Below are 23,791 nucleotides of genomic sequence, written 5' to 3' on the forward strand. Positions count from 1 at the left end.
CACAGGTCCCCAGCTATGTTCAGAATCTCAGCTGGGCTCCTTCCACCTCTTCTCAAAGTGGGAACTCCACTCCAGCTCGCCCCAGCTAAATGACGAGGTAACAAAGCACAAGGCACAAGGCACCCTTCCTCTATCCCTGACTCAGTCACTTGGACCTCTTTCCCAAGCATCGACCTTGCACTTTGGCACAAAGCATCCACTGGAAGTCAGTTTGGGAAACCAACAAAGGGGCCCAAGATGAGCTGCTCAGCCCCAGGGAGTCCCCAATGACCAAGAGTCAGTACCCATGCCTTCCTGTGAGCATGCATGCAATCAACCATCACCCAGCACCAGAGGGGCCCAGAAATGCACCTCCAAGGTCAGGATTCATGACAAAGGAACGGAATCAAAACCCTTTTTCTTGACATTGGATCAATTTAAGTCCAGGTCTTTCCAAAGATTATCATGACACCATGTTGGGGCATGCCGCTTTTTAAAACTTTGTTCAACTATCTGAAATTTTGCTTTCACAGGTATACCTATCAACACTCAGAGCACTTTATTGATGAGTCTTTTTCAGCAATGTGGTATCATGAACACATCTCTAGGTTTTGCAGCAGAACCAATCCCATCTTGCAGTGCCCTGCTCTTCACCCATTGTGTCCCTGCTTCTGGGGCTTCATCCTACATTTGCAATTGTCTTCTGTGTGTGTGTGTGTGCGCGCGTGCTGGGATTTGCCTTCTCTCTACTCTGGGGATTTGCTAATCAGCCTCTTTCCGGAAACTTCATATTCTAATGCCTTTGGTGGCATCTTCCTTAATGACCATTGACGTTCTCAAGAAAAACAAAAGTCATCCACCTTGTATCTTGCCACCCACAAATATAAGCTTCTTCCCCTCTCTGTTTCCCCACCTGCTCACTGCTTTGTCCTTTGTTCCCTGTACTCCAGTAGAAGAAAGTCAGGCAGATAATTAGACATACATGACTGAGGAGTGGCCAAGAAACCCGCATGGAGGGCAGTGGGCCCAGGACCTCTATCCTCTGTTGAGTCCCACTTAAGACTGTTCATTCTACACCTTAGCTTGTAATTAACACAACTCTCAGATGTCAATTACAAATGCCAATCATGACTATCACGTCCATGTTACCAGCCAATGCCCCTGGTATCTTAGTGGCCAAGCCAGGAAGACAGGTTACCATGTTCTTCCTACCAGCTCTTTCCATCTTGGAAGGCATTCCCACAAACTTAGGCTTAACTGTGCTTCCTTTTGTCTCTCTGAGCTGTAATTCCTCACTCCATTGGTGAAAATGAACTTAGGCAAGCCAGCTGCCACTGGAGATGAAAGGTCTCCTGAGGTTACCAGTGACTGAAAAGTCTCCCTCTCCTGGGCCCTCTGAGTGGCAGATCTTGGTCTCACCTCAGTGTCTGTGGCTTGAATTCTTGGTAACAGGAAGTCCTAGCAGGGACTTGGGTTGTTGATGGGGCAGCCAGAAAGTAGGACCTGTGGTCACATGGCCTGAATTGGCTTTCCCCACCTGGAGTTAGAATGCACTTGAACATCCTCCCAACAAGGGCCTTTGCCTCAGAACCCTCAATTCTTGGGCCCTTTGCCCACATAGAGTATGCTGTCCACACCGCTCCTGTCACCTCTTGTCCCATCAAGCAAGCAAAAAGCTGAGGGGCCCTTCAGTCCTCCCCTGCACGTGACTTGAGGAGAAGTAGAAAAGGCAGAAGTGGCTCCTGTTTCACTTTGCTGGTCTCTCCTTCCCCCCCAACCTCTGCACACTCACTTCCACCTCTACTCTACCTGGATTAGCAGGACTCTGCTCAACAGACTTTATTTTGGTTTTTTTTTTGTTTTTGTTGTTGTTTACAAATTCTTAAAGGCTCAGAGCTTCAGATGGTTAGAAACGGTGAATTATCCCAAGCTCAGAAAATCTGGGTGGAAAGTTACCCCCTTTGTTGAATGTCTTGTTTTTTGGGCTGGTCTCATGTTGTAGCGTGGTGCTGACACACACTGCATCATCCTTTCACATCCACAGATTAGCAGCCACTTTACAGGGGTGATCAGAAAGCCTGGCGCCCCAACGGAAGCATTCGGCTAGTATGTGTGACCCCCTTTTCTGGGCCCTGGAGAACCCTACTACAGGAGCCCTGGATTATAAAGATGCTCAGTTAAAGACCCACTGAATAACGGAGAGCAAATGCGAAGCCAGTAGAATCCTGGGTCCCTAAGGAGCTGTCCAAGAGCCCAGCTCTGAAGGGGCTTAAAATCTTCAAACACTTTTCCAAAGCTTAACCTCAGCAAGCCTTGATGTTGTAGCCCATACAGTATCCGGCCATCTTGGAACGAGGCTGACAGAGCCCTCGTCTGAGAGAGCCCTCATCTGTCTTCCAGTGACTGTGCTCCCTGTCCCTGGCACCTTCTTCCCAGGCCACAGCACCAGGCATTAATGCTTGGGCATATCCATGTGCCACTCGGCCTGCATGTCCACTGAGCCAGGCTTGAGCGCCTCAGGAATCTCCATCCTTCGAGTTGTGACATTTGTCTCCCTTCTTCTCTCCCTCCCTTGCTTCCTTCTTCCTTCCTTTCAAATATTTATTAGTTTATTTTGAGAAGCAGATTAAGAAGAAAGAGAGATCCTCCATCTACTGGCTCACTCTCCAAAAGGCCAAGACAACCAGATCTTGGCCAGGCCAAAGCCTGGAGCTAGGAACTTCGTCCTCATCACCCACATGGGTGGCAGGGACCCGAGGATTTGGGCCATCATCTGCTGCCGTCACAGGTTCCTTAGCAAAAAGCTGCATGGGAAGCTAGGCAGCTTGCTCTTGAGCTGGCACTCCCATATGGGAGGCAGGCATTGCAAGTAACGCCTTAACTTGCTGTTCCAAAACATGAGTCTTTTTGGGACATTTTGTATCAAATGAAATTCACACCAAATGGATGAGCTCTTGGTGCTAGGAACTGAACTTTATGTTAGAGAACACAGCAAAACTGTCTTTTTTTCTCTCTCTTGAGCACTCCCTTTGTAAAGACAAGTCCATTTTCCCAGCTGTACCAGGAGAAAACTTCAACCAGACCCCATCACCACTACAGCATCAGAGACTCCCTACAGGCAGCACTGCTGTGGAGTGCCCAGAGAACCTCAAAGACAAGAGGAAGTTAACATGACATTACTAAATTCACCGGGAAGTGGGATGAAAAGATATATTGATCTTGGTGTAAAAAAAAATTTGAAATCCATGTACACAAAGGATATTCACAAAAAGTTCATGGAAAATCAGGGCAGGCATTTGGTGCAGCAACTGAGACGCTGCTTTGAGGTGCCCTCATCCTATATCGGTGCTTGGGTTCGAGTCCCAGCTCTGCTCCATCTTCTAGCTTCCTGCCAATGTCCATTCTGGAGGCAGTGGCAATGGCTCAAGATGGGAGATCCCTCCCCTCTATCTTTCTTTCTCTCTCTATATATATATATATACTTTTCCAATAGATGAAAAATAAGATTCATGGAAAATACATGTTATGTTAAACTATATGGGTTTCAAAATTTTGACGAATCTAAATAAACACGACTTTGCATTTCAATTTTCTGTGATTTTTTTTGTAAACTTCCAAGACTTTAAATCTCATCCATGAACTCAGAAATTCCTGCAAGAAATTAGAAAAACACCTTCTGGTGGCAGAAGATTCTAGAAAGGAATTCTCAAAGGAGGAGCATAACTAGTCTCTGGTAGAACACTCCCACCCCTCAGGTTACAGATCCCCACTTTTTCTTCATCCCTCTTCCTCCACTCCTGACCCATGTCTGGAAGCCTGCTGCCCACCAGCCTCATGGCCCAGGGCTACACTTACTTTCCCTGAGGTAACTGAGGTGTGACAACAGCACTTCTGTGTTGTAGAGCGAGGTGGCGCGGAGAAAGTCCTCCTTGTTCATTTTGCACAGCTCCTTGCCGTCCATGTTCTGAAAAAAGGACGTGTCGATCTCCATCAAGCCATATTCCTTTATTGCCCACTCCAGCCACTGCCGCACATGCTCCTGCGTCCACAGTGTGGGGTCTGCAGGAGGAAAGGCTGGTTAGCAAGGGGGGCATGGGAAGCCCCTCTCCCCAGGCTCTGGGTCTCTGCCTTCCTGCCCCTCTTCTCTCTTTCACCACCTCTCCAGCCCTTTCCTCTGCCCCTCTCTTCCTGCCTCTCTGTCTTCGCATTGTCTGTTTCTGTCCCCCACTTCTCTCTCACTCTCTCCCCTCCCCCACTATCTCTTCTCTCGCCTCCATCTCTAGTCTTTCTTTCTCCTATTCCCTCTCTCCCCTTCCTCATTTTGTTTCAGTCTCTTCTCTCTTCCCATTTTCTCTGTTCTCTCCCTCTCTCCTTTCTCAGAGTTGGTTTCCTTCTAGCTGGTCTCCATAGAGGATCTATTTGACTCCGCAACATTGAGGAGCTTCTTAGCTTCCTCACTCTAAAGTTTTTCCAGGGTAGCAGCTAAAACATTTGCCTGAGCAATAGTGGCGTCAAGGTGAGACCACAGATCCACGGTCCCAGGGAACATTAGTGACCCGTGTGTGTGTGTGTGTGTGTGTGTGTGTGTGATTGGCAGGTGAATGCTCAGAGCCTCCTATGGCATCCCACAGATGCCATAGGAGGCACACAGGTCATACCACTTAGGATGGTCAGGACCCCAGGTCTTCACAGCCCAATGTTGATGTGGCTCTGATCCTTGAGAAATCCCAATTCCCACAAGACCATGAGGGAGAAAGGCACACACTAAGCCATAGATTCCCTGGTGATCATTCAAGGTCTCGGCCTCCAGCTTCCACAGAGCCTGCTTTATGTGGCGAGTTTAGTTTGCAGACATGTCTTGCAACCAACTCCTAGCTTGTGTCCTACAGAGTTCCTTCAACCAGGAACCAGATTGTCCAGCACCAGGTGGACAATCACCAAGCCAGGTGTCCAGCACCAAGCCATGCAAACAGGCAGATGCTGAAATGGTGCTCGAGGTGGAGGGGCTGTTTGGGATCCCAGGTCCCAGACCCTGGGCATTGACAGCTCACATTGTGGGGGGCTTGTTTCGTGCCAGCTGCTCTTCATGACTCCTCTATACTTATCAAGGAAATCCTGCAAAGGGGGTTTAATCATCCCCATTTTACAGAGGGATAGCAGAGTCTTGGGAGGCCCACCACTGCTGAGCACCCTGGCTGGGATTCCAACAGAAGTCCTCTGGGGATTCACTTCAAGAGGTAGGCCCCTTCTGGTCTTAACTTACCTGTGACATTCCCTGTTCTTAGGCCCCAAACCAGAGCTTCTCCAACACGTCATTGTGCAAGTATGCATGCCTGTCTCTGTTGCAGATAAATTCCCTGTTTTGTTTGACTCTTTTATTCTCCAGAAGCAATTAGGCATGGGCCATTGGTAAGTGGCAATAATTTTGCACCATTTCACAATTTTCAAGAAAAATGCCCTGGGGGAGGATTGAATCACACACCATATTATTCCATCCTTCCCTTCTCCTAATTTTTCACTGCGAGTATCCACGGCCTCAAATTCAATTTTACACTATATATTTTATTTATTTTATTATTTCCTCTTTTGCTTTGGGCTGTATCACAACATTATTTCTCTCCCTCTACTGCACAATGAGTTATAAATCTTGCACTCCGGATCATGCTAAACTCTTCCAAATGTATTTCCTGGATGATTTAGTTCTAGTTTCTTCAAATCCAAATGTGGGGTGGGTGATTAACTAGGGCCCTCGTTTATGCCTGTCTTAAAATCCCGTCATAAATTCAATCGGATGTTCCACTAATGTTTTATGGCCTTGATTTGTGGACAGGCTCATTTGAGCCTTCTGCTCGTGTCCAGGAGCCTGACCTGGGAAAGTTAGAATGTTGCGGAGAACACATCGAGATTTAGCAGCGAGATCATGAAGTTAATTCATAGCCTGTGAACTTACTGTGCACAGTGCTTTGAAGACTGCTTGTATGAATTCACGCTATTTGCCTTATCGTGGTTATAGTTTAGTCAGCTCATTGGGGCCAGGCATTTTGCTAGTCCTTCTGAAAGCATTTCAACACCCATAAAGAGTTGGAAGGTCCACCAATCAATCTGGCCACTTCTATCCTCTCTCCATGCCACTTCCCCAAAATGAGATGGTGCCAACAATTACTTCAGAGGTACTCCTGGAGGCTCTAGCATGCCAGTTCCTCAGCGTTTTCTTTCTATGCTGATAACTCTCGCCAGAGCAGACGATTGTGAGACCATTTAAGCCTGTGAGGTTCAGTTCTGCTCTGGGGAGAGCAGAGAGAGGTTCCCACCAGGTTTGCTTACTGGTGGGGTTGTTGTCTGCTTTCTTTGGGCTGGTCTTTGCCAGCTGGTCTCCTAAGGGAGCTGGTATTGCGAGGTAGCCAGTGCAGCTTTCATGGTGCCAGGCAGCTGGGAGACGCCTCTGTCAATGGGACTGCCTCCTCCTCTGTTAGCAAACAAGCTTGTGGGGGAGGGGACACAGTAATGCTTCCCAAGCAGAGTCCAAATCCTCTCAGGTGCAGAAACACCACCCTTTCCCCCAGCTTCTCCTGCTTCACTCTTGCCCACACCTGCTGTCCCTGGTCACATTGAAATTGGCCCAAAGTCCATGGATGCCACCATAGTTCCAGGAGCTGGTGAGACACTGCTTCCCACAAAACAACACAAGGGTTTGGGAGGGGGGGTGGTGCATGGCACAGCCACACCTTCAGACCAACAGATTCCCTGGCACCTTCTCAAAGAGAAGTCTACCTATTTGCCTCCAGACACAGCTGCACTTGCATCTTTGCAGGTGCAAGGGGTTTGCTCAGAGTTCCATCATTTTAGCCAAGATCAGTTTTAATCATTGCCTTTCACTGCCTTGCTCCTTCTGCCTGGCACCGACTCCTCACATGGCCATGTTTACCCCATGCTGTGCCTGGACGGCTAAGCTTGCCACTGCTGGCCCAGGCAGAGTGCCTGGATGACAGATCCAGGGATTGAGACGATGATTGTATTTTCTGTAACCAAAAGTACCAATACCTAGGAAAAAGAGGCTATTTTTACATAATGACATAACTCTTGGGACACATGGGACAGCACTCCATGTGTTAAATATAGTTATTGCTATTTTGAAACTGAAAAGCTGGCTGTAATTTTGGAAAGGTGGAACCCAACTGGTGCCAGGAAGTCCATGCCTGAAGGGAAGGACAGGCCTCGGTGGCCACCCTCCTCTTTACAGGCAAGTTCAGCCACGCTGGGGAGCCAAAGGACTCCTTCTGGGCTGTGGCCGGTGGCCTGGCCTCCTTCTGTGCCTCCCAAAGGACCAGACTGCTGATGCAGACTCCGAGGTGTGACCTGTTTGAGGTGGGACTTTGGGAATTAGCAATGCAGGGTGACCCTTGGTGGCTGTGTCTTGGAGGGCAGCTAGGGAGGAGGCAGGCTGTGCAGATTTCTGGGTTTCCATTTCCATAGGCTATAGGGAAGTAGGAGCAGGCAGATGTTTCCTTCATCGTCAAGGGACAGGCTCATGCTTCCCTCTGAGAGAGTAGGGAAGGGAAGATTCCCGCAGCCTGGTCCCCGAGGTACCTGCGGGAACGATGACTCTTCTCTCGTTGGTGGTCATGTTGGGAGGAGGGGGGCCGTTCTTCTCATCCATGTAGTTGTTGTAGTTCATGGGGTTGGCCTCACTTCCACCCACCAGCTTGCTGCATTTGCTCACACTGCAGTCCACTGGTGATTCCCTAGAGCAAGAGGAGACAGGGCCCAAAAAGTCATCACGGATGGGACAGGTGGCCCCGGCCTCTGAGCTAAGGCCCCAGCAGCTCAGACGCGGTTGAGTCACTTCCCAGCCCCATGTGGTAGAATAACCCTGATGATGCCCATAAGGATGCTCTACTTAAGAGCCCAACCCGGCCCTGTCCTTGTGGCATCTAAAAGCCTTTGCAGCTCTCAGTGCCCTCAGACTCAAGTCCAAGCCTCACCAGCTGGCACCACAGCTTGCCTTCAATTCCCACCTTGCCTGGCACTCCCTGCACCTAGATATGTCTTTTTCACCATCTCAGAGCAACTCAGCATCAGCCTTGGCTATGGCATTTGTCACACTGGGCATTAGCATGTCAGCACTCTTCCTGTGCTGGGCTATGAGATGGTTTTACCATACACAGAGTGAACGATGGATGTTATTTGCGTTGCACTTAAATCATTGTAGCGCATTTCCCACACACACTGGTACAGCCGAATTTCCCAATCACCCTCCAACATAAGCCTGCCAAGATTTCCTATTTCCCTTTCACAGGTAAGGAAACCAAGCTGAGGTGGTGTCTGGCCAGGCTGCACACAGCTAATGATGGGGCAAGCAGGACTAAGAGGACTTCAGGACTAAGTTTCCCTGTCACCGCAAACATGCCAAAGAGACCTGGGATCCAGGAATGCCCACATGGCCCTGACAGTGTGGCATGCAGTCATTGCCAGTTCTGGCTACCAAGCTCACAGGTGAACCAACACAGAAATTCACAAGAAAGAAAGTGGTTCATCCAACTCAACTCAGCAGCATTTTTTTTTTTTTTTTTTTTGCAGCAGAGGGGACAAAGTGCCTGTCTGGAGACCTGCAATGACACCCACCTGTGGCCACCGGGAACCCCAAAGCTGGCGGGTGGGAGCGATACACCTTTGTGTCCTGGCCTGCTCCCACTCAGCCCCTGTAGCAGTAGCAGGAGCAGCAGGACCAGCAAGAGCAGGGGCCCAGCAGAGGCTGTAGCCACAGTTATCCAGAGCAGGAAGCCTCGGTTCTGGCAGCCTGGGAGACATCCAGTTCGCTCAAGAGCTCCTATCCCAGCCTTCAGACCCAGGTCAGATAAGGTTCAGATTGCAGCCTCCCAACCCAGGCCGCAGAGCCTTTCCAGACGTTCCACAATCGCTCTGCCATGGGCATGGAGGACCTCCGCAAGGCCCCAGACGGCGGGGCTGTGCCTGAGAGGGACCCACCCAGTGCCGTAGGCAGAGGCAGTTGAGAGCTACCACCCACCAGGAGGAGGGAGACCAGCCCTGGGCTTCCAGACTCAGGCCGGGTGGGGAGGCCTGAGCACACTCAATAAAGAAAATTAAATGAATTTGTTTCTTAATCTGAAAGGAAAAAAAATATTGAAGATCACTTATCATAGCTGGGAGATAAATGCTCCACTGAGATATTAGAAGTCAGACGGTAATTTTTTCCTGATGTCTTACAGAGGGGAACATGGGCTGAAAATGAAAATAAGATGTATAACTTACACATGTTAGAATTTAAGGTTTTACTATTCGCCTACTGTTTTTCCAGGCAGAGAACCAAGAACCAGCCGTCACAGTCCCAGATTGCTGAAGGTTTAATGTCCCCGTGGCAGGCGGAGGGGAGGCAGTAGCACATCGGGCTTTTCACCAGCGCTGGGCCCTTTGGCTTCTGCCGTTGAAGGACCTGGCCTGAGATGAAGCGGCTCCAGGCGGACCGTGAGCCTGCGTCTGAGCAGCGCCTTGGCCCCAGTTGCCTGGGTCTCCCCTCCCACCCTACGTACAGCTGACTGCATGGTGCACATATTTCTACATATGCACACACACACTCCATGACATATAGACATGCGTACACACTCCACCACAGACATGCATGTATCTACACAAACTGCACCATATAGACACACACACTTCACCACACTCACATGCACATATACATTCTACCACATGTGGGCACACATGCACACACACTACCCTACATTCTGACACAGGCAACACACGTATGTCACCACAGACACACATGCACATACACCAATACATGTAGACACACATGTCCACCATTCCACCACATAAACATGCACAATGCACATATGCAGATACTCCACAACATGCATATACATGCATTCATATGTACACTGGCACATGGACACACATATATATACCACTACATGCATGCACATATAATGCATGTGTGTGCATAAACATTCACTCCATCTCATATATATATAGATAGATATAGATGATTCACACCTGCCAAACCCATCACACACAATATAACCTAATCACACATGATAGACATACATGTTCATACATGCACGTACATAAATGCGCACCTGCATACACAGATAACATGCACAAGCACTCCATTTCCACCACATACAGGCATATGTGCACACAGACTCATACACACAAAGCATTCACACTTGACCACGTATACACAGTGCACATATTCACACACTCGAGCACATGCATGCACAAGTCACGCACACACATAATGCTACCTCACACACATGCCTTTATATGCACACACACACTTTACCACATACACGCACCACCACCACCACCACAGTCTGGCTATCTTTCCCAGCACCCCTGCCAGTTGTAAAGCAGCCCAAGTACTGCAGAAATTTGGAGGATTAAATTGGCTGGCCGCCAAGGGAGCAGAGTTTCATTGGCTGGGGACCTGGGTGGGCGATGGTGCTGGGGACACAGCACTCTTGTCCCCTGGGAGTGCTCAGAGTCAGTCCATGGGCACAGGGCCAGAGAGCAGGGTCGGGAAGGCTTCTTTATGAAGCTCAGAAAGATAATTTTTGAAAAATCCTTTTCCACATCATCATCATCTCCCTGGAGATTTCTTAGCTTAAAACTGACTTTCTGCCATTCAGAAAAGTCAGAGCCTCAAGAATCAGGGAAATGAAATGACCTTTCGTGGTTTATGGCTCTGGGAGCTAGGTACACATGGCAGGACTGGTCCCTGATGCCAGAAGGAGGGAAAATAAACTTGCAAAAACACAAAAGATTTGGTAAAATCTGTCTGACGCATGACCTGGTTAAGAGACAGGCTGTAAGCACTGCCCAGGAGGTGTGGGGAGGAGTTAGGGCAGCTGTTGGAACTGTCCAGTAAGGGCAAGTTCCTTGTTTGTGAATCTGCAGCTGACTGACTCTCCTTGCCGTTCTCCGTCCCTGCATCCATGCCTGCTCCCCAGCTGGACAGCTGAGTTTCCTGACTTCCCACCTGCCTGGCTTTCTCTGTAGCAAGGCACTGTCCTGGGATCCCAGAGCTCTGTGCAAGGACCTGCAAAGGGGGAAGCCTTGCCTTGCTTCCTGGACCCCCACCCTGGCCCAAGGCCAGCCCTCCTCCATCTGCTCAAAGAGACAAAAAAGGAAGCCATCCCTCTCCCCTGCTCACCTGCCAGCCTGCCCTCCGTCCTCTGAGCTTCAGGGCTCTGTGCCTCTGCCAGACGGCACGAGCCTTGCACACACGACCACAGGGCTCCACAGCTACTGCTAAGGGTGGGTACAGGTGAAGCCGGGCATGCAGGCTGCTCTCTAATGAGGCAGCTGGCGCCTGTGAAGAGGGCTCAATGGAAACAAGAGGGAGGGAGGGAGAGCCAGCTCACAGGGGGGCGAGGTTTGCCATTCAGCTGGCCCGCAACACTGCTGCTAATTTGTATTGAGTCCTGCACTTATAGCTAGCATGGGGCTGGGGCCCACAGGCAGCTGACAGCCCCGGGACAGGTGACAGGAGGGCCCAGAGCTGCCACAATGGAGCAGGGAGGAGGTGGTAGCTCCCAGAGTTAAGAACTCAGAACATCTCTATCTCCAGACACCAGAACACCAGGACCCCAGCAATGCTGACCAGGCCTTGTCCTTTCTTGTTGCCACTGGATGCAAGCTCTTTAGGCCTCTGATTCAATTTGTGTATGTTTACTCAAAAATGCTTTGAAAAGACTGCTAGGGTTTGAAAGAAAGGAGAAACCAGACTTCTCCCACAGATTGCCCGTTTACACTAAAGCAATTGTTTTCTCTACCTTCCTATTCAACTCAAGAGGACTGTATTCCCAGCACACACTCAGCCAACACAAGGCCTGCAGGAATAATGGAGCAGAGTACCGCAGGAGAACCCGTCAAGTGTGTCTTTTACGTTGCATTCATATTTTGTATGAATTAAACCATATGAATGGTCTTTAAGATTTTTGTAAGGTCCATGCATAGACGTGACTTTGTTTTCTGGTTTCAGTTTTTAAAAAGGCAATGCGATTGTTATAAAGCAAATTCAAGACAAAGAATTCTACTCAAAATAAAACAAATCCAAGACTAGGAATGCGGCCCATAATAAAGCCATCACTGTGAACCTAGAGCTATTTTCATGTCCACGCGCAGTTAGATGCTGATAACTTATCCAGATTCCTGAGTAGGCCTTCCCTCTCAGGCTATGTGTGGCATGTCTTTGATTGTCAGGCTCAGAACACAGGGATTTCGGAAGCTGCTTTGCAGAGGCACAGGAGACAGGGTGTGTGAGGCCTATCTTGCTGAGTGTGCAGCACAGGTCTCTGGGTGCCCCCGCACCCACATGCTGCTGACTAGTTCGAGGAACATGGGGGCAGGTTAACATGGAACTCAGGTTCTCAACCCCAGCTGCACAGTGCTCTCTTGCACTCCGTCCCTCAAACTCATATTCTTTCTTTCCTGGGATGTTTCCCCCAATTTCCACGGTTAGATAGGATGCAGCCAAGAGGTCTTGGCAGACCACAGCATGGATTAAGATGCTGACGTCTACATCCAACCCAGAGCCTATGGGCCATGCTACTTCAAAGGCAACTCCAGCCAGCAGCTTCAACCATGGCTGGACGGTGTCAAGAGGAGAGCACAAGTGACCCATGACACAGGCAGCCCAGATCTTCTCCATGTCCCTTGGGCCGGCCCCCTGCTTGAACACTTACCCTGGATTCAAAGGGCCTGATGAAAAGCAAGGGAACATGGTAGCACCAGGCACATGGAATACCCTCTTCCTATCAGACACAGCATCTAATGGGTCTCCTTAAGCAGGAAGTAACTCAAAAACATATATGAACAGATAGGAGCCCAGGGTCAGCCAAAGCGCTCCGGCCCAGTGCTATCCCACTTAAGTAGAATGGTAGCCACACAGATCATGTCATACCGTTTGGTTTTGTTTTTGCAAGCATGTTCCCACTTTCTCTTTTCTCAAAGATTTATCTTATTTGTTTGAAAGGCAGAGAGAGAGAGAGAGAGAGAGAGAGAGAGTTTCTCTATTGATTCACTCCTATATGGTTGTATCAGCCAGGGCTGGGCCAGGGCAGAGCCAAGAATCAGGAGTTTTCCTGGGTCTTCCACTTTGCTGCTGGGTTCAAAGCATCTGGTCCAGTCTCCAATATTTTAATCAGATGCATTAGCAGGGAGCTGGATTGGAAATGGAACAGTCCATATGGGATTCTGGCAACCTAGGTAGATTAACCTGCTATACCATAGTACTGGCCCCACAATATTTTTAATTAAAAATCTGAAATGAATTTTAATATTAAAATGTATGAATATGTTAACATAGTCCAGAGATTATCATTTCAATAAAATAATCAAGTATTTTATAGTTTTTCCACATTGTTTTCTAAATCCAGTGATTATTTGTAATTTTTTTTAATTTAATTATCTCAGAGGCATAGAGACAAAGAGATAGGGAGAGGCGAAGAAGGGCAGGACAGAGGAAGGAAGCCAAAGAGAGTGAGAGAGAAAAAAGAAACAGAGATGGAGTGACAGACAGAGTAAGTTCACCCCCCAATTGTCTGCAATGGCTGCTGTTGGGTCTAGCCAAAGTCAGGAGCTGGCAACCCAACCCATGTATCCTATGGAATGGTTGGGGTCCCAATTACCTAAGCTGCCCCTGTTGCTTCCCTGAATCTACATTAACAGGAAGTTGGTGACAGAAATAGGAGTCGAGAATGAAACCCAGACACTATGAAATGGGGTGCAGCGTCTCAACTGCAGGGCCAATCATTTGTACTTTGGCTTCTATTTTCCTTGAAGTGCTCTTGCAATCCTAGTGCTCGGCAGCCATGCCTGGTTCTTCTGGCATGGGATGGCACAGGAAAAGTCCAGAAGCCGACAGACTCAGGTTGTAGGCTCCACTTTGTCACATCTGAGACTTGGAACCTCTTTGTGCAACCTCATCTGTGTTCCATGTTGACTCAGTCACCCAAACTCAAATGATTAAATCACACAAGAGTATCCAAGTAACGGAGCAACAAAGCACCGTTATCAACGAACCTTAGCAGGATTACTATCTGGAGTGTTCAGCATGAGAGGGTTGAAGAGCATGGCATCTATTTAATCACATCACTCCCTTTTGCATCATTAAACAAAGGATCCGACATGACTTCACCTTAACTGAAGACAGACTTCTAAAAATTACGACTGCATGCTCCCTACCCAAGCAGCGTACAAATGATCACTTGGAGAATATTTATGAGGTACATGTGAAGGATGTGCCTAACCTGCTTGGTTCGAGGGTCCCTGAAATCGTCTTTATTTTCCTCATAGCAAATTGGTCTTTTTGAGCCTACTTTGTCACCTGCTGGTGGTCTGGGTCAAAACAGGCAAATCAAAAGTGAAGGCTTCTTTGTGCAACCAAAGCCAGGCAAATACCTTGTCTGCCCTCCTTAGTTGGCTCGAGCGGGACCAGATTTGGCAAGTGGGCTGCAACAATTGATTCCATGGGGCCGAGGGTGGTGCTCTGATAGCAGGTGAGCTGATAAATGCGGTCTCACTCAGCGCCACAACAGACTATGTCAGCGAACCTGCATGTCTCGCCTTATTCACATGTGACCAGTTTAGCATCCATAATCTCAAAGCCTGAACTCACAAATGCTCCCAAATCTACAAACAGTTCAAGTGGACAATTTTCCACTTAACCCATTGTGATGGATGAGTTGCAGTCCAAATACAGATACACTATAAATACTCCACAAAATTACCTTCAGGATACACATATAAGGTGCATATGCAACACAAATGAAATCTGTGTTTACATTTTATTCCATTGCCATTTTATTAGCTATGTTTGAGTATTCCAAAATCTGGGAAAAATAAATATTTGTGGTCCTCCAAGCATTTTGAATGAGGAATATACATGCAACTTGCTCCTTAGAATTTGGCTTTCATATAGGTATTTAACAGCTCTTTACTGAGCATCTATTCAGATTGGCACTGACTAGACTTTACTGATGGAGGAGACAGAACTAGGGAGAGCAATTGGAGACTGGAAAAAGCATGACAGCAGGGAGATGCTTTAGATCCCATGGTCAGGGTTCTGAAACTCATAGCGATGGAACTTGTATGGATGAATAGACCAGGGATGTTCCAGAAAGAAAGAAACTGTGCGAGTGAGTGCTTGGGGGCCAAGGAGCATCTACTGTCTTGTGTGGAGAGTTCAGGGAGCTGGAGAGCAAGAAGGGAGGCTGTGGGAAGGGGTGGGGCCATTCTAAGGACTTTGCCTTTGTTGTAAGACAAGCGAGTCTTGAGCAAGGGCCCCCTATCTTGAAAGAATCACTGGCTCTTTGCTGTCTGCACAACAAACTTCAGGGAGACAAGCAGAGGCAAGGATGGGAGGAGGCTCTGCAACCAGCGCGGAGGGCTGCTGCTGCCTTGGAGGCAATGGTGGGCAATGTCGTTCTGAACAAAGATTGTCCAGTGGCAGAGCCTGGGGTTGCAGCAGGTGCCAGGAGCTCCTATTGGGCATGACAGCCCCTTATGGGCAGGTTAGTATGGGAGACATTGGGAAACGACTATCTTGCCCTCTGGGTGTTGGAAACATGGTATACAAGCGTGGCATATGGTCAGGGGGCAGGCCAGAGAGGGGCCTAACCCTAATGAATGACATGCCTATAGGGCCAGGAATTAGGAAGACTGGTTAGACTGGTTGCTGACACTGGGTTTGCCTCCTCTGAGAAGGCATGTAACCCTCAAAGCCAAACTTGCCTTTCTATGAAACAGCAGTCACCCTGCCTGCTCCCTAGCATAGAGACAGGAAGACTAAGACAGTCTGGAGAAAGATTGCACCAACCCCGTCCTGCAGCCATGAGGCACAACAGCATCATTTTATCATGAGACACTCATCAGAGGGACTCTGGGCTTGGAACCTCTAAGCCTTCCTGAAATCCTAGAATCTGGGAAGGTGGCTGAGATCCCAGTGGCTGGTTTTGGTTAGTGGGATTGAAACGTGGTAGGGCTGGGAGTTCCCACAAGCAGGTCAGAGACCGGCTGCTCTGGAGATCTCCCCCTCTCCCTTTCCCCATTCTCTGGACTTGGGTCCTTCCCTACCCAGCTAACACTCCTTAGAAAGGATGCCCAAACCTAACTCGCAGTCCCCAAAGATAACCAGAGGTTCATTTTCCGAGGCCTTCCAGACATTTTTATCTGATGTCCCGCGGGTGGCTCACCAGGAATCTCAACCAGACTGTCGACATTGGCTCTTGTCTCTGTGTTCTGGCGGTTGCCAGCAGCACTAACCTTGTGCAAAACACCCAGGCTTCTGTCATCTCTGATTTTTGCCTCTCATCTACACCTCCTTGTCAATATTAATTCACCTAAGTGCTGCTGGCATTCTCTTCTCACATGATCCATCCTATGTAACTAACTTTCAAAATTTCCATCGCCCTAGTTCAGGACTTCATGCGTTCTTATCTCAGATACTGCCCTCACTTCTAAACTGATCTTGCCCTCTCTCCCACTCCCATGGGCATGACAGCTGCCAGCTCACTAGTCTCTGATCACAGCCCTGAGGGGGTTTCATGGCACATCTGTGGTTGGAATTGGTGTCTGCCTGGAAAATGAATGGTGTGTTCTCTTAGCTTGTCACTCAGAGCCTTCTCTTCCTGTTCACTGCTATCTCCCTGTGCCTTAGGCCCTGCAGACTATCTGATCCACTGGAGATGATCAAGTCAGACATCAGGTTTATGCTTTCTCCAAGGAGCACTGTCACCAGTGAGGACCATCTGAGTTCTAGAGGACCTCCCTGGTCCTTTCCTGGCAGCACCTAAATTAAGCAGCCTGGGGAAAAGTGAGCATTCTAGCCTTGGTTCTGAGAGGGGTAGCTGCAGGCCCTGAAGCTGCAGGTTGCCTTCCTCCAAGGTGGGCTCTTCCTTGCCTCTGAGCTGTTTCCACTCCTCCTCCAGGTGCATGGAGTGGCTCCATGCTGAGATAGGGAGCCCCTGCTGTACTCATCTTTGTCCCTAGGCTACCACTTTTACTATCACTGGTTAGGTTCTCTCTACCCTACTGAGACTCCTTCAGGGGTTACATATCCTCAGGGTAAGTGTCCTGACTGCTAACTCATCCCCAAGAAATACCGTGCTTGAGTTTGGGCCAAGGACACTGCAAGGTCCCAAAGAATAAGTAGGCAGGCCCCGGCCTGTTCTAGTACCCTAGGGACTGAGGCAGATTCCCTGGGTCAACATCGGATCCCCACCTGCTGAGGTGCCAGCAGCTGATTAGCATGGACATGCCTGATTTGGACACCTACAGAGCCAATGAGCCCAAGCTATCTTCCAGCCCCCACACGGGGGCCTGGTGGGCTTACCTGGAACCATTCATGTGGTCATACTCCCGCTTGACATTGACCCTCACTGGCTGGTTGATCCACTCCTGCTGCGGCGGGAGGGGGTTGATTTTGTGGGGCTGCCCATAGTCAGGACTCCCCGAGGCGGTCATGTCGGCCTTGGAGAGATGGGCTGCTGCTCCGTACGCTGAGTCGAAGAGGGACTGGTCGTCACTCACCACCGACAGAGCCTCCTGCAGAGCCCAAGAAGAGACAAAGAACCTATGTCACTCCTCACCCAAGCAAGTGGCACTCTCACTTTGAGCTGGCAGGGTGGTCCAGGGCTGCCCTGAGACAGTTTGCCCGGAAGTCCCAACTGTACCAATGACTGATTCACTCACACTCCCAGGGGAGGGTTTGACCTTATGCAAACTTGGTGGGGTCTTTATAGCCACCCTAGGGGGACAGGGAATCTGGAGAGTGGAGCAATAGTGGGAGACACATGGAAGTTCATTTTTGGTTAGATCTGTAGGCTGGGATCCCCAGAAAGGAGGCTGTGGGTGGTATGAACACTTAAGAACAGTGGTTGGGTGATATGGGGTGCAGTAATTTGGGGTGGGGCTTGAATGATGAACTTTTACAACAATGACTTTTTTATTTGAAAAGCAGGGTGATGTGGTGGGGTAGACAGAGGGAATCTTTCATTTGCTGGTATACTCTCCAAATGGCCTCACTAGCCAGTGCTGGGCCAAGTCAAAGTCAGGAACTCATTCTGGGTCTCCCCCATCGGTGGCAGAGTCTGAGGCACTTAGGCCATCTTCTGCTGCCTCTCAAGTCCATTAGCAGGAAGTGAAACAGCTGGAACTTGAGCTAGCACTCTGATCTGGGATCTGGGATGCTGGGCTGCAGTGCCAGTCACTCGGCATTACACGTTCCAGATGTAAGCAGAATCTGCCATTCCTAGCCATAGTGACTTGCCCAGCTGTGGAGGTGAAATGAGAATGAGCATTTATTTCCTAGCTGAGGCCAGAGAGAGCCATCAGGGGAGGATGAGTGGCTTGCTGAGGGCCACATAGTCAAGGGTGGGGCTCAGAGCTGTGGCCAGGTCCATTTCAGTTTCTTTATCTGTAAACAGGCAACAGAAAAACATTTTCAGAGTTGATGATAGATTAAACGAGAAGGTCTACAGCAGGTGCCTGGTTGAGAGGAAATGCTTGGCACTTGGCCAAGGAGCTCTCTAAGATATGCTGGTGCAGCTCACCGATCTAAGCTTTGCTGACTCCACCTGCCAAAGCGGAGAAGACTCTCAGGGGGGTGTTTTGGTGGGTTATCAGGAAAAGCCCTCTATGAAAGGTTATGGGGTCCTCTCACACATGTGAACCCTTTACCTAACTCAAGGAAGATTTTTTTAGGAGACCACAGATGGAGGAAGGGAACCTTGTGCTTTCCAGAAATCCACCGATCAAGACACAATGGTAAGCTTCTATCTTATGCCCCAAGACATCAAATTACAGCAGTCCAAGGTCATGGGCTGCAGTGTAGGGTTCATTACAGCCACGTAATTACACCAAGTTAAGTTTACCAACTTCAGAAAAGAGGGTAGTGATCTACATACTCTATAATTGTGTTCACTTATAATTGTGAAGAAGAGGTGGAGTAACACATGGAAAGTGCTTAAAATCATTTCCGGCTAGTAATGACACTCAGTAAGTTCAGGCAAAGATCTCTCAGGCTGTTACGTACTGAATCATGCCCACTCCCCAGATATATAGGATGAAGTTCTAACCCCCAACACCTTAGAGCATGACTTGTATTCAGATGGCTTTAGAAGTGGTAAATTGGTTGAAATGGGGCCCTGAAGGTGGCCCTAATCTAATCTGAATGGTATTATTACAAGAGGAAGTTTGGACATAGAGATGTGTGTCGATGAGGCTGGTTGTGTGAAGACACAAGGAGCAGTGGGTATCAGCAAGCCAGGGAGAGAGGCCACCAAGAAGCAGGTACTCCTGGAACCCTAATCTGGATCTCTAGATTCCAAACTGTGAGCAAACAGATGTCTGCTGCTCTCACCTCAACTTGAGGGGTGTCATTACAGTGGCAACCATGGGAAAGAAAGCCATCTCCTTGGCTAATCATTGCAGTGAGAAATGAACAGCACCTCTCCAACCCGGATGCTTCTACCTGTCTTGTGTAAGTCACAGTCCCACCTGAATGTCTCCTCCAATTAAAACGCTCATCACATGCCTGTACAATTACAATCTGTCCCACCAGATAGCTCTCAATCGCTCTCCCTTGGCTACTCTCTACCCTATAGGACATCTGTGCTTCAAAAAGAATGACTCTTCTGTGGCTGCCTGTGCTTGCGGCTGGGGAGAAGGACTGGACCATACACCAGTCAGTTGGTTAATGGTCCAGAAGGCTCTGGTTGGTTGCAGGTGCCTCTAGGCACACATCTGAAGCTCAGCTTTCCTGACAGCATTGAAAGGCTCACTTTCCTAAGCTAAGTGGAGATCCCTCGATTCATGCCTTTGAATCTCCTGTTGATCTTTCCTCATTTTCCACCTGATGCCTTTGTGTAATGCATGAGGAAAAACTGTGCTTCTCAGAGCCTTCTGTCTTTTGGCTATTACCTCCACTGTACATTTTGGGTTGGGATGATCTCTGGCTCCTCATCTCAAACTTCATACTGTTACTTAGACACAAAGAACTGTGGCTCCAAGCTGAAGAGTGTGAGGCTGTGACCTCTCAGAAGATTGACACTTAGTCCATGAAATTCCTTAGATTCCACACTTGTGTAAGAGTATACTTTCCTGGGCTCGGCAGCGTGGCCTAGTGGCTAAGGTCCTCGCCTTGATCCCATATGGCCGCTGATTCTAATCCCAGCAGCTCCACTTCCTCTCTGTCTCTCCTCCTCTCAGTATATCTGACTTTGTAATAAAAATAAAATAAATCTTTAATAAAAAAAAGAGTATACTTTCCTACCTAGGACACACAAGTTCCCTCTTGAAGGCTGTTCACCCTAGTTCTGTTACAAGAAGAAATTGCAGGCCAGGCTTTGTAGTGCAATGGGTTAAGCCACAACTTGAGACACCTGCAGTCCATAACAGAGTGTTTGTCCAAGTACTGTTCCCTCTGACTGCCATTCAGTTTCCTGCTAGTGTGCCTGGGAAGGCAGCAAAGGGTGGCTTAAGGGCTAAGGACCCTACCATCTGCATAAGAGACCAGAGGGGGTTCTTTCTGGCTTTGGTCTACCTCAGTCAAGATTGTTGTAAGCACAATAGGAGTGGTCCAGTCTATGGAAGAGTGTCTCTCTCTCTGTCACTCTGCCTTCAAAATAAAATTTTTGAAAAATAAATATTTTAAAAAAGAAAAGATTACTTTTAAAGAATCAGATATCACATTCTGCTGTGGGGGAATGGCTTGCATTTTGTTTAATCATGCCTGAATCTTAGAATTTTAGTAGAGAAGTTTCTTCTACCTCTCTTTTTTAGGCTAGAGGTGTAGATAATGGAATAGTGGGGAGGCAGCACAGGGCATAGGGACGATCTGGTGTAGGGCAAAGCTCTCACCATCTTTATCCAAAACAGGATTGACCAGAAAACAAGCGAAGCGAGATTGGCAAATTCAAAGGCAAGCCAAGATCTACAATGAAGAGGTGGCAACAAAGAAAAGATAGGATGAAACTGGGGTTCTGGAGGCGGATCTTGGAGAAATGTCTTAAGGCAATGGATTATAACAATGAAGTGGGGAAAAGGTGTCATAGGACAAAGTATAGGGCAGTGTTGCAAAGGTGCCAGACTGGTTTGAGCTAATTTTGAAATACTAATATCTTACAGGATATAATTGACAATTAATAAAGTATGTTTCAGGAAGAAAGCACCAATGAATTCACTCTAGAACATCTCACAATTCTGTCCAGTACCCTCACTCCCAGACCCAGGCACATGCACTTCTAACATGTGTCTCTTTAAATCTCTTCTCCTTGGCTATGCGCTTCCACACTCTTCCTTTTTCATTCCATCTTGCATGCTCCTCTGAAAGCTGTAGTCCCACCACAACCTGCTTGGAAATCTCCAAGAGTCTACTAGAGATCAAACACAGCAAATCCACTCTTACCCACCTCTTCTACAAAGAGCTCAGCTTCACACAGCTCATTTGCCTTCTATAACCTGACTTTCTCATATCTGGTCTTCTGCCCAATTCTCCCTATTGTCATTGCTGCACTAAACAAGCTCCATTCATGTATACTTCTTTTGTTATATTTTACTGGCCACTTTTCTGTGAGTATCCTTTCTTTGCCCTTCCACCTGGATTTGAGATCAATCCTTGGTTGTTTTGTAAGATGCATGAAAACTTCTTTACTCCACAAAATCCTTCCTGCAACTGCTTGTTTTTAGATAATTGCCTGGGTGCGCGCGCACACACACACACACCTACAAATACTCATACACACAGTTTCTGTTGACTGTCACTGACAAACAAAGAGCATTTTATTTCCCATAATGGTATGGAGAAGAGGATTGGAAGATGGTGGAGGTTGGATAGAGAAAGAAGATAAAAGGGTTCTCTGTATGACCAGTTGGACTGAACTGGGGAACCCAACATGGGCAGAAGGAGGAAGATGAGGAAAACTAAGTGGGGAGATGAGGTCCCAAATAAGCAGATAGAGACCTAAAGAGATGAAGAGGATATTCTTGCTGCCTGTGCAAAGAAACAGCACTGCTCTTCCAACTCAAGGAAAGACTGGCCCTTGGTAAATGCTCACTGTGGACTTTTGAATGAGCAGCAGCAGTGAGGAGCCTTCTCCAAACTGCTTTGAGGGCAGCAGGCATCAAGCAGGGAGCTAGGAGGAGAGTAGCAGAGGATCAACAGCAGCACTGACACGGGTGATGGTGGCCCACCCTATGTCCCTGCTGGGGACTAAAAAGATGTCACTGGGAACTAATCTGGTGTAGCCTGAGGTCCTGCTGTCACCAGGTGAGGAGCTATTGGGCTGCCAGATGTTTTAATTAATCACTCGCTCATTGGTGCACACATGCAACTGTTACTACTCCAAGTATCCTGCAAAACTCTTACACTCTTCTAAACTTCAAATTCTTTTTTGTATTCACAACTCTTTACAGGAAGTGAGCACATTATTAGAGTTTCAGAAAATGCCACCAATGAACTATAGATAAGTGTTCAACTTTGGGCGAACAGATTGCATAGAGGAAGGACCCAGCATACAAATCCACCAGTGAGTCTCTTTTTGTTTCTCACAACCTTGCTGTTCCTGTTGAGAAGAGAAGCTACTGCCAGAAACACTTGCTGAGTTGGTGTTATTTTAAATCATGCTGCATAAAGATAACTTCCAAGAGGGAAAGATGGAAGGCATGGGCTTCTAAGCCTAGCGCTCAGGTCTGGGTTCTTTTTTTCATAGTTGCCACTATGAAAGGAACTTCAAAACTGGGTAAGTGGGTTTAAAAGTATTTCATTTGTCTATTTGAAAAGCAGGGGAAGAGAGAATGTGCATGAAAGGGGGAGACAGACAGACTGTCCCTCTATTGTTTCATTCCTCAAATGCCTTCAACAGATGAATCTGGGCCAAGCTGAAAACAGGAACCAGGTACTCGATATAGGTCTCCCATGCGGATGGCAGAGACCTAAGTTCCCAAGCCCTCACCCACTGCCTCTCATGGTGTGCATCAGCAGAAAGTTGGAACTGAGAGTGGAGCCAGGACCAAAACCAAGGCACTGTGATGTGGATGTCACATGCAGTGTCCAAACCACTATGCAGAAATGTTTCTCTTGGTAAGTGGGTTTTTAGAAACACCTTCCTTTGCTGAATGCAAGAATGTCCGGTTCTGTGGGACAGGATTCCCTGTGCCCTTAACCACTGAACACTAGACCTGGGAGTAGCATGTGGTCCCTTGTTTCAAGCCAGGAAGTGTCCTGGTACATTAGTAATGCCAAGGTGTCTCTTTCCCAGAGAGTTCCAGCAAGGGGACAGCAAGGGTGTTAGCTCAAGTCTTGAGTTTTAGAACATGACCCATATTTGCCCATAGAAATGTTTCCTTCCTACAACCCCTGTTGGTCCAGGCAATTGGGTGAGAAATACAGATCGGGGTGCCTGTGTCCTGATGGGCTCTACTGTATACCCGATGAGGAAAAAGGGCTTTAGAACACAATTTCTGATACATTCCATGTTATCATTATAGAAAATAGAACCAGAAGACAATTAGTAAAGATGTATAAATACAAAGCATAACTTCAATGATTAATCCATCAATACTCCTAGCAATTATAATGAACATGATTAACACATCTGTTTTGTTTGTTTGTTTTGTTTTCAGGTGAGAAAATGGATATTCAGGGATGTGAAAGAACCTGTTGCATTACGCACTGAATAACTGTGATCTGGAATTCAAATTCAGGTCTACTGCTTGGGATGTCACGACTCCTCATTCATCAGGTCTGCATGAATTTCCTGTTCTAGCAATCCGGCTATCAGCTCCTTGA

General features: G+C 48.0%; 1 protein-coding gene across 2 annotated transcripts in view; it reads right to left on the bottom strand.

Moving 5' to 3' along the window:
* Positions 1-23,791, bottom strand: part of FLI1 (Fli-1 proto-oncogene, ETS transcription factor) — a 120,274-nt gene that overhangs the window by 36,888 nt on the left and 59,595 nt on the right. For both annotated transcript variants that reach the window (XM_058664116.1, XM_004593285.4), the window contains exons 2-4: positions 17,336-17,547; positions 7,567-7,721; positions 3,835-4,038 (exon numbers count right to left, since the gene is read on the bottom strand). In XM_058664116.1, the coding sequence (XP_058520099.1) occupies positions 3,835-4,038; positions 7,567-7,721; positions 17,336-17,466 (490 nt within the window). In that variant the 5' untranslated portion in view covers positions 17,467-17,547. The remainder of the gene's footprint in view (positions 1-3,834; positions 4,039-7,566; positions 7,722-17,335; positions 17,548-23,791) is intronic.

This window comes from Ochotona princeps, chromosome 4 (genome assembly GCF_030435755.1).
Source record: "Ochotona princeps isolate mOchPri1 chromosome 4, mOchPri1.hap1, whole genome shotgun sequence".
NCBI classification, from domain to species: domain Eukaryota; kingdom Metazoa; phylum Chordata; class Mammalia; order Lagomorpha; family Ochotonidae; genus Ochotona; species Ochotona princeps.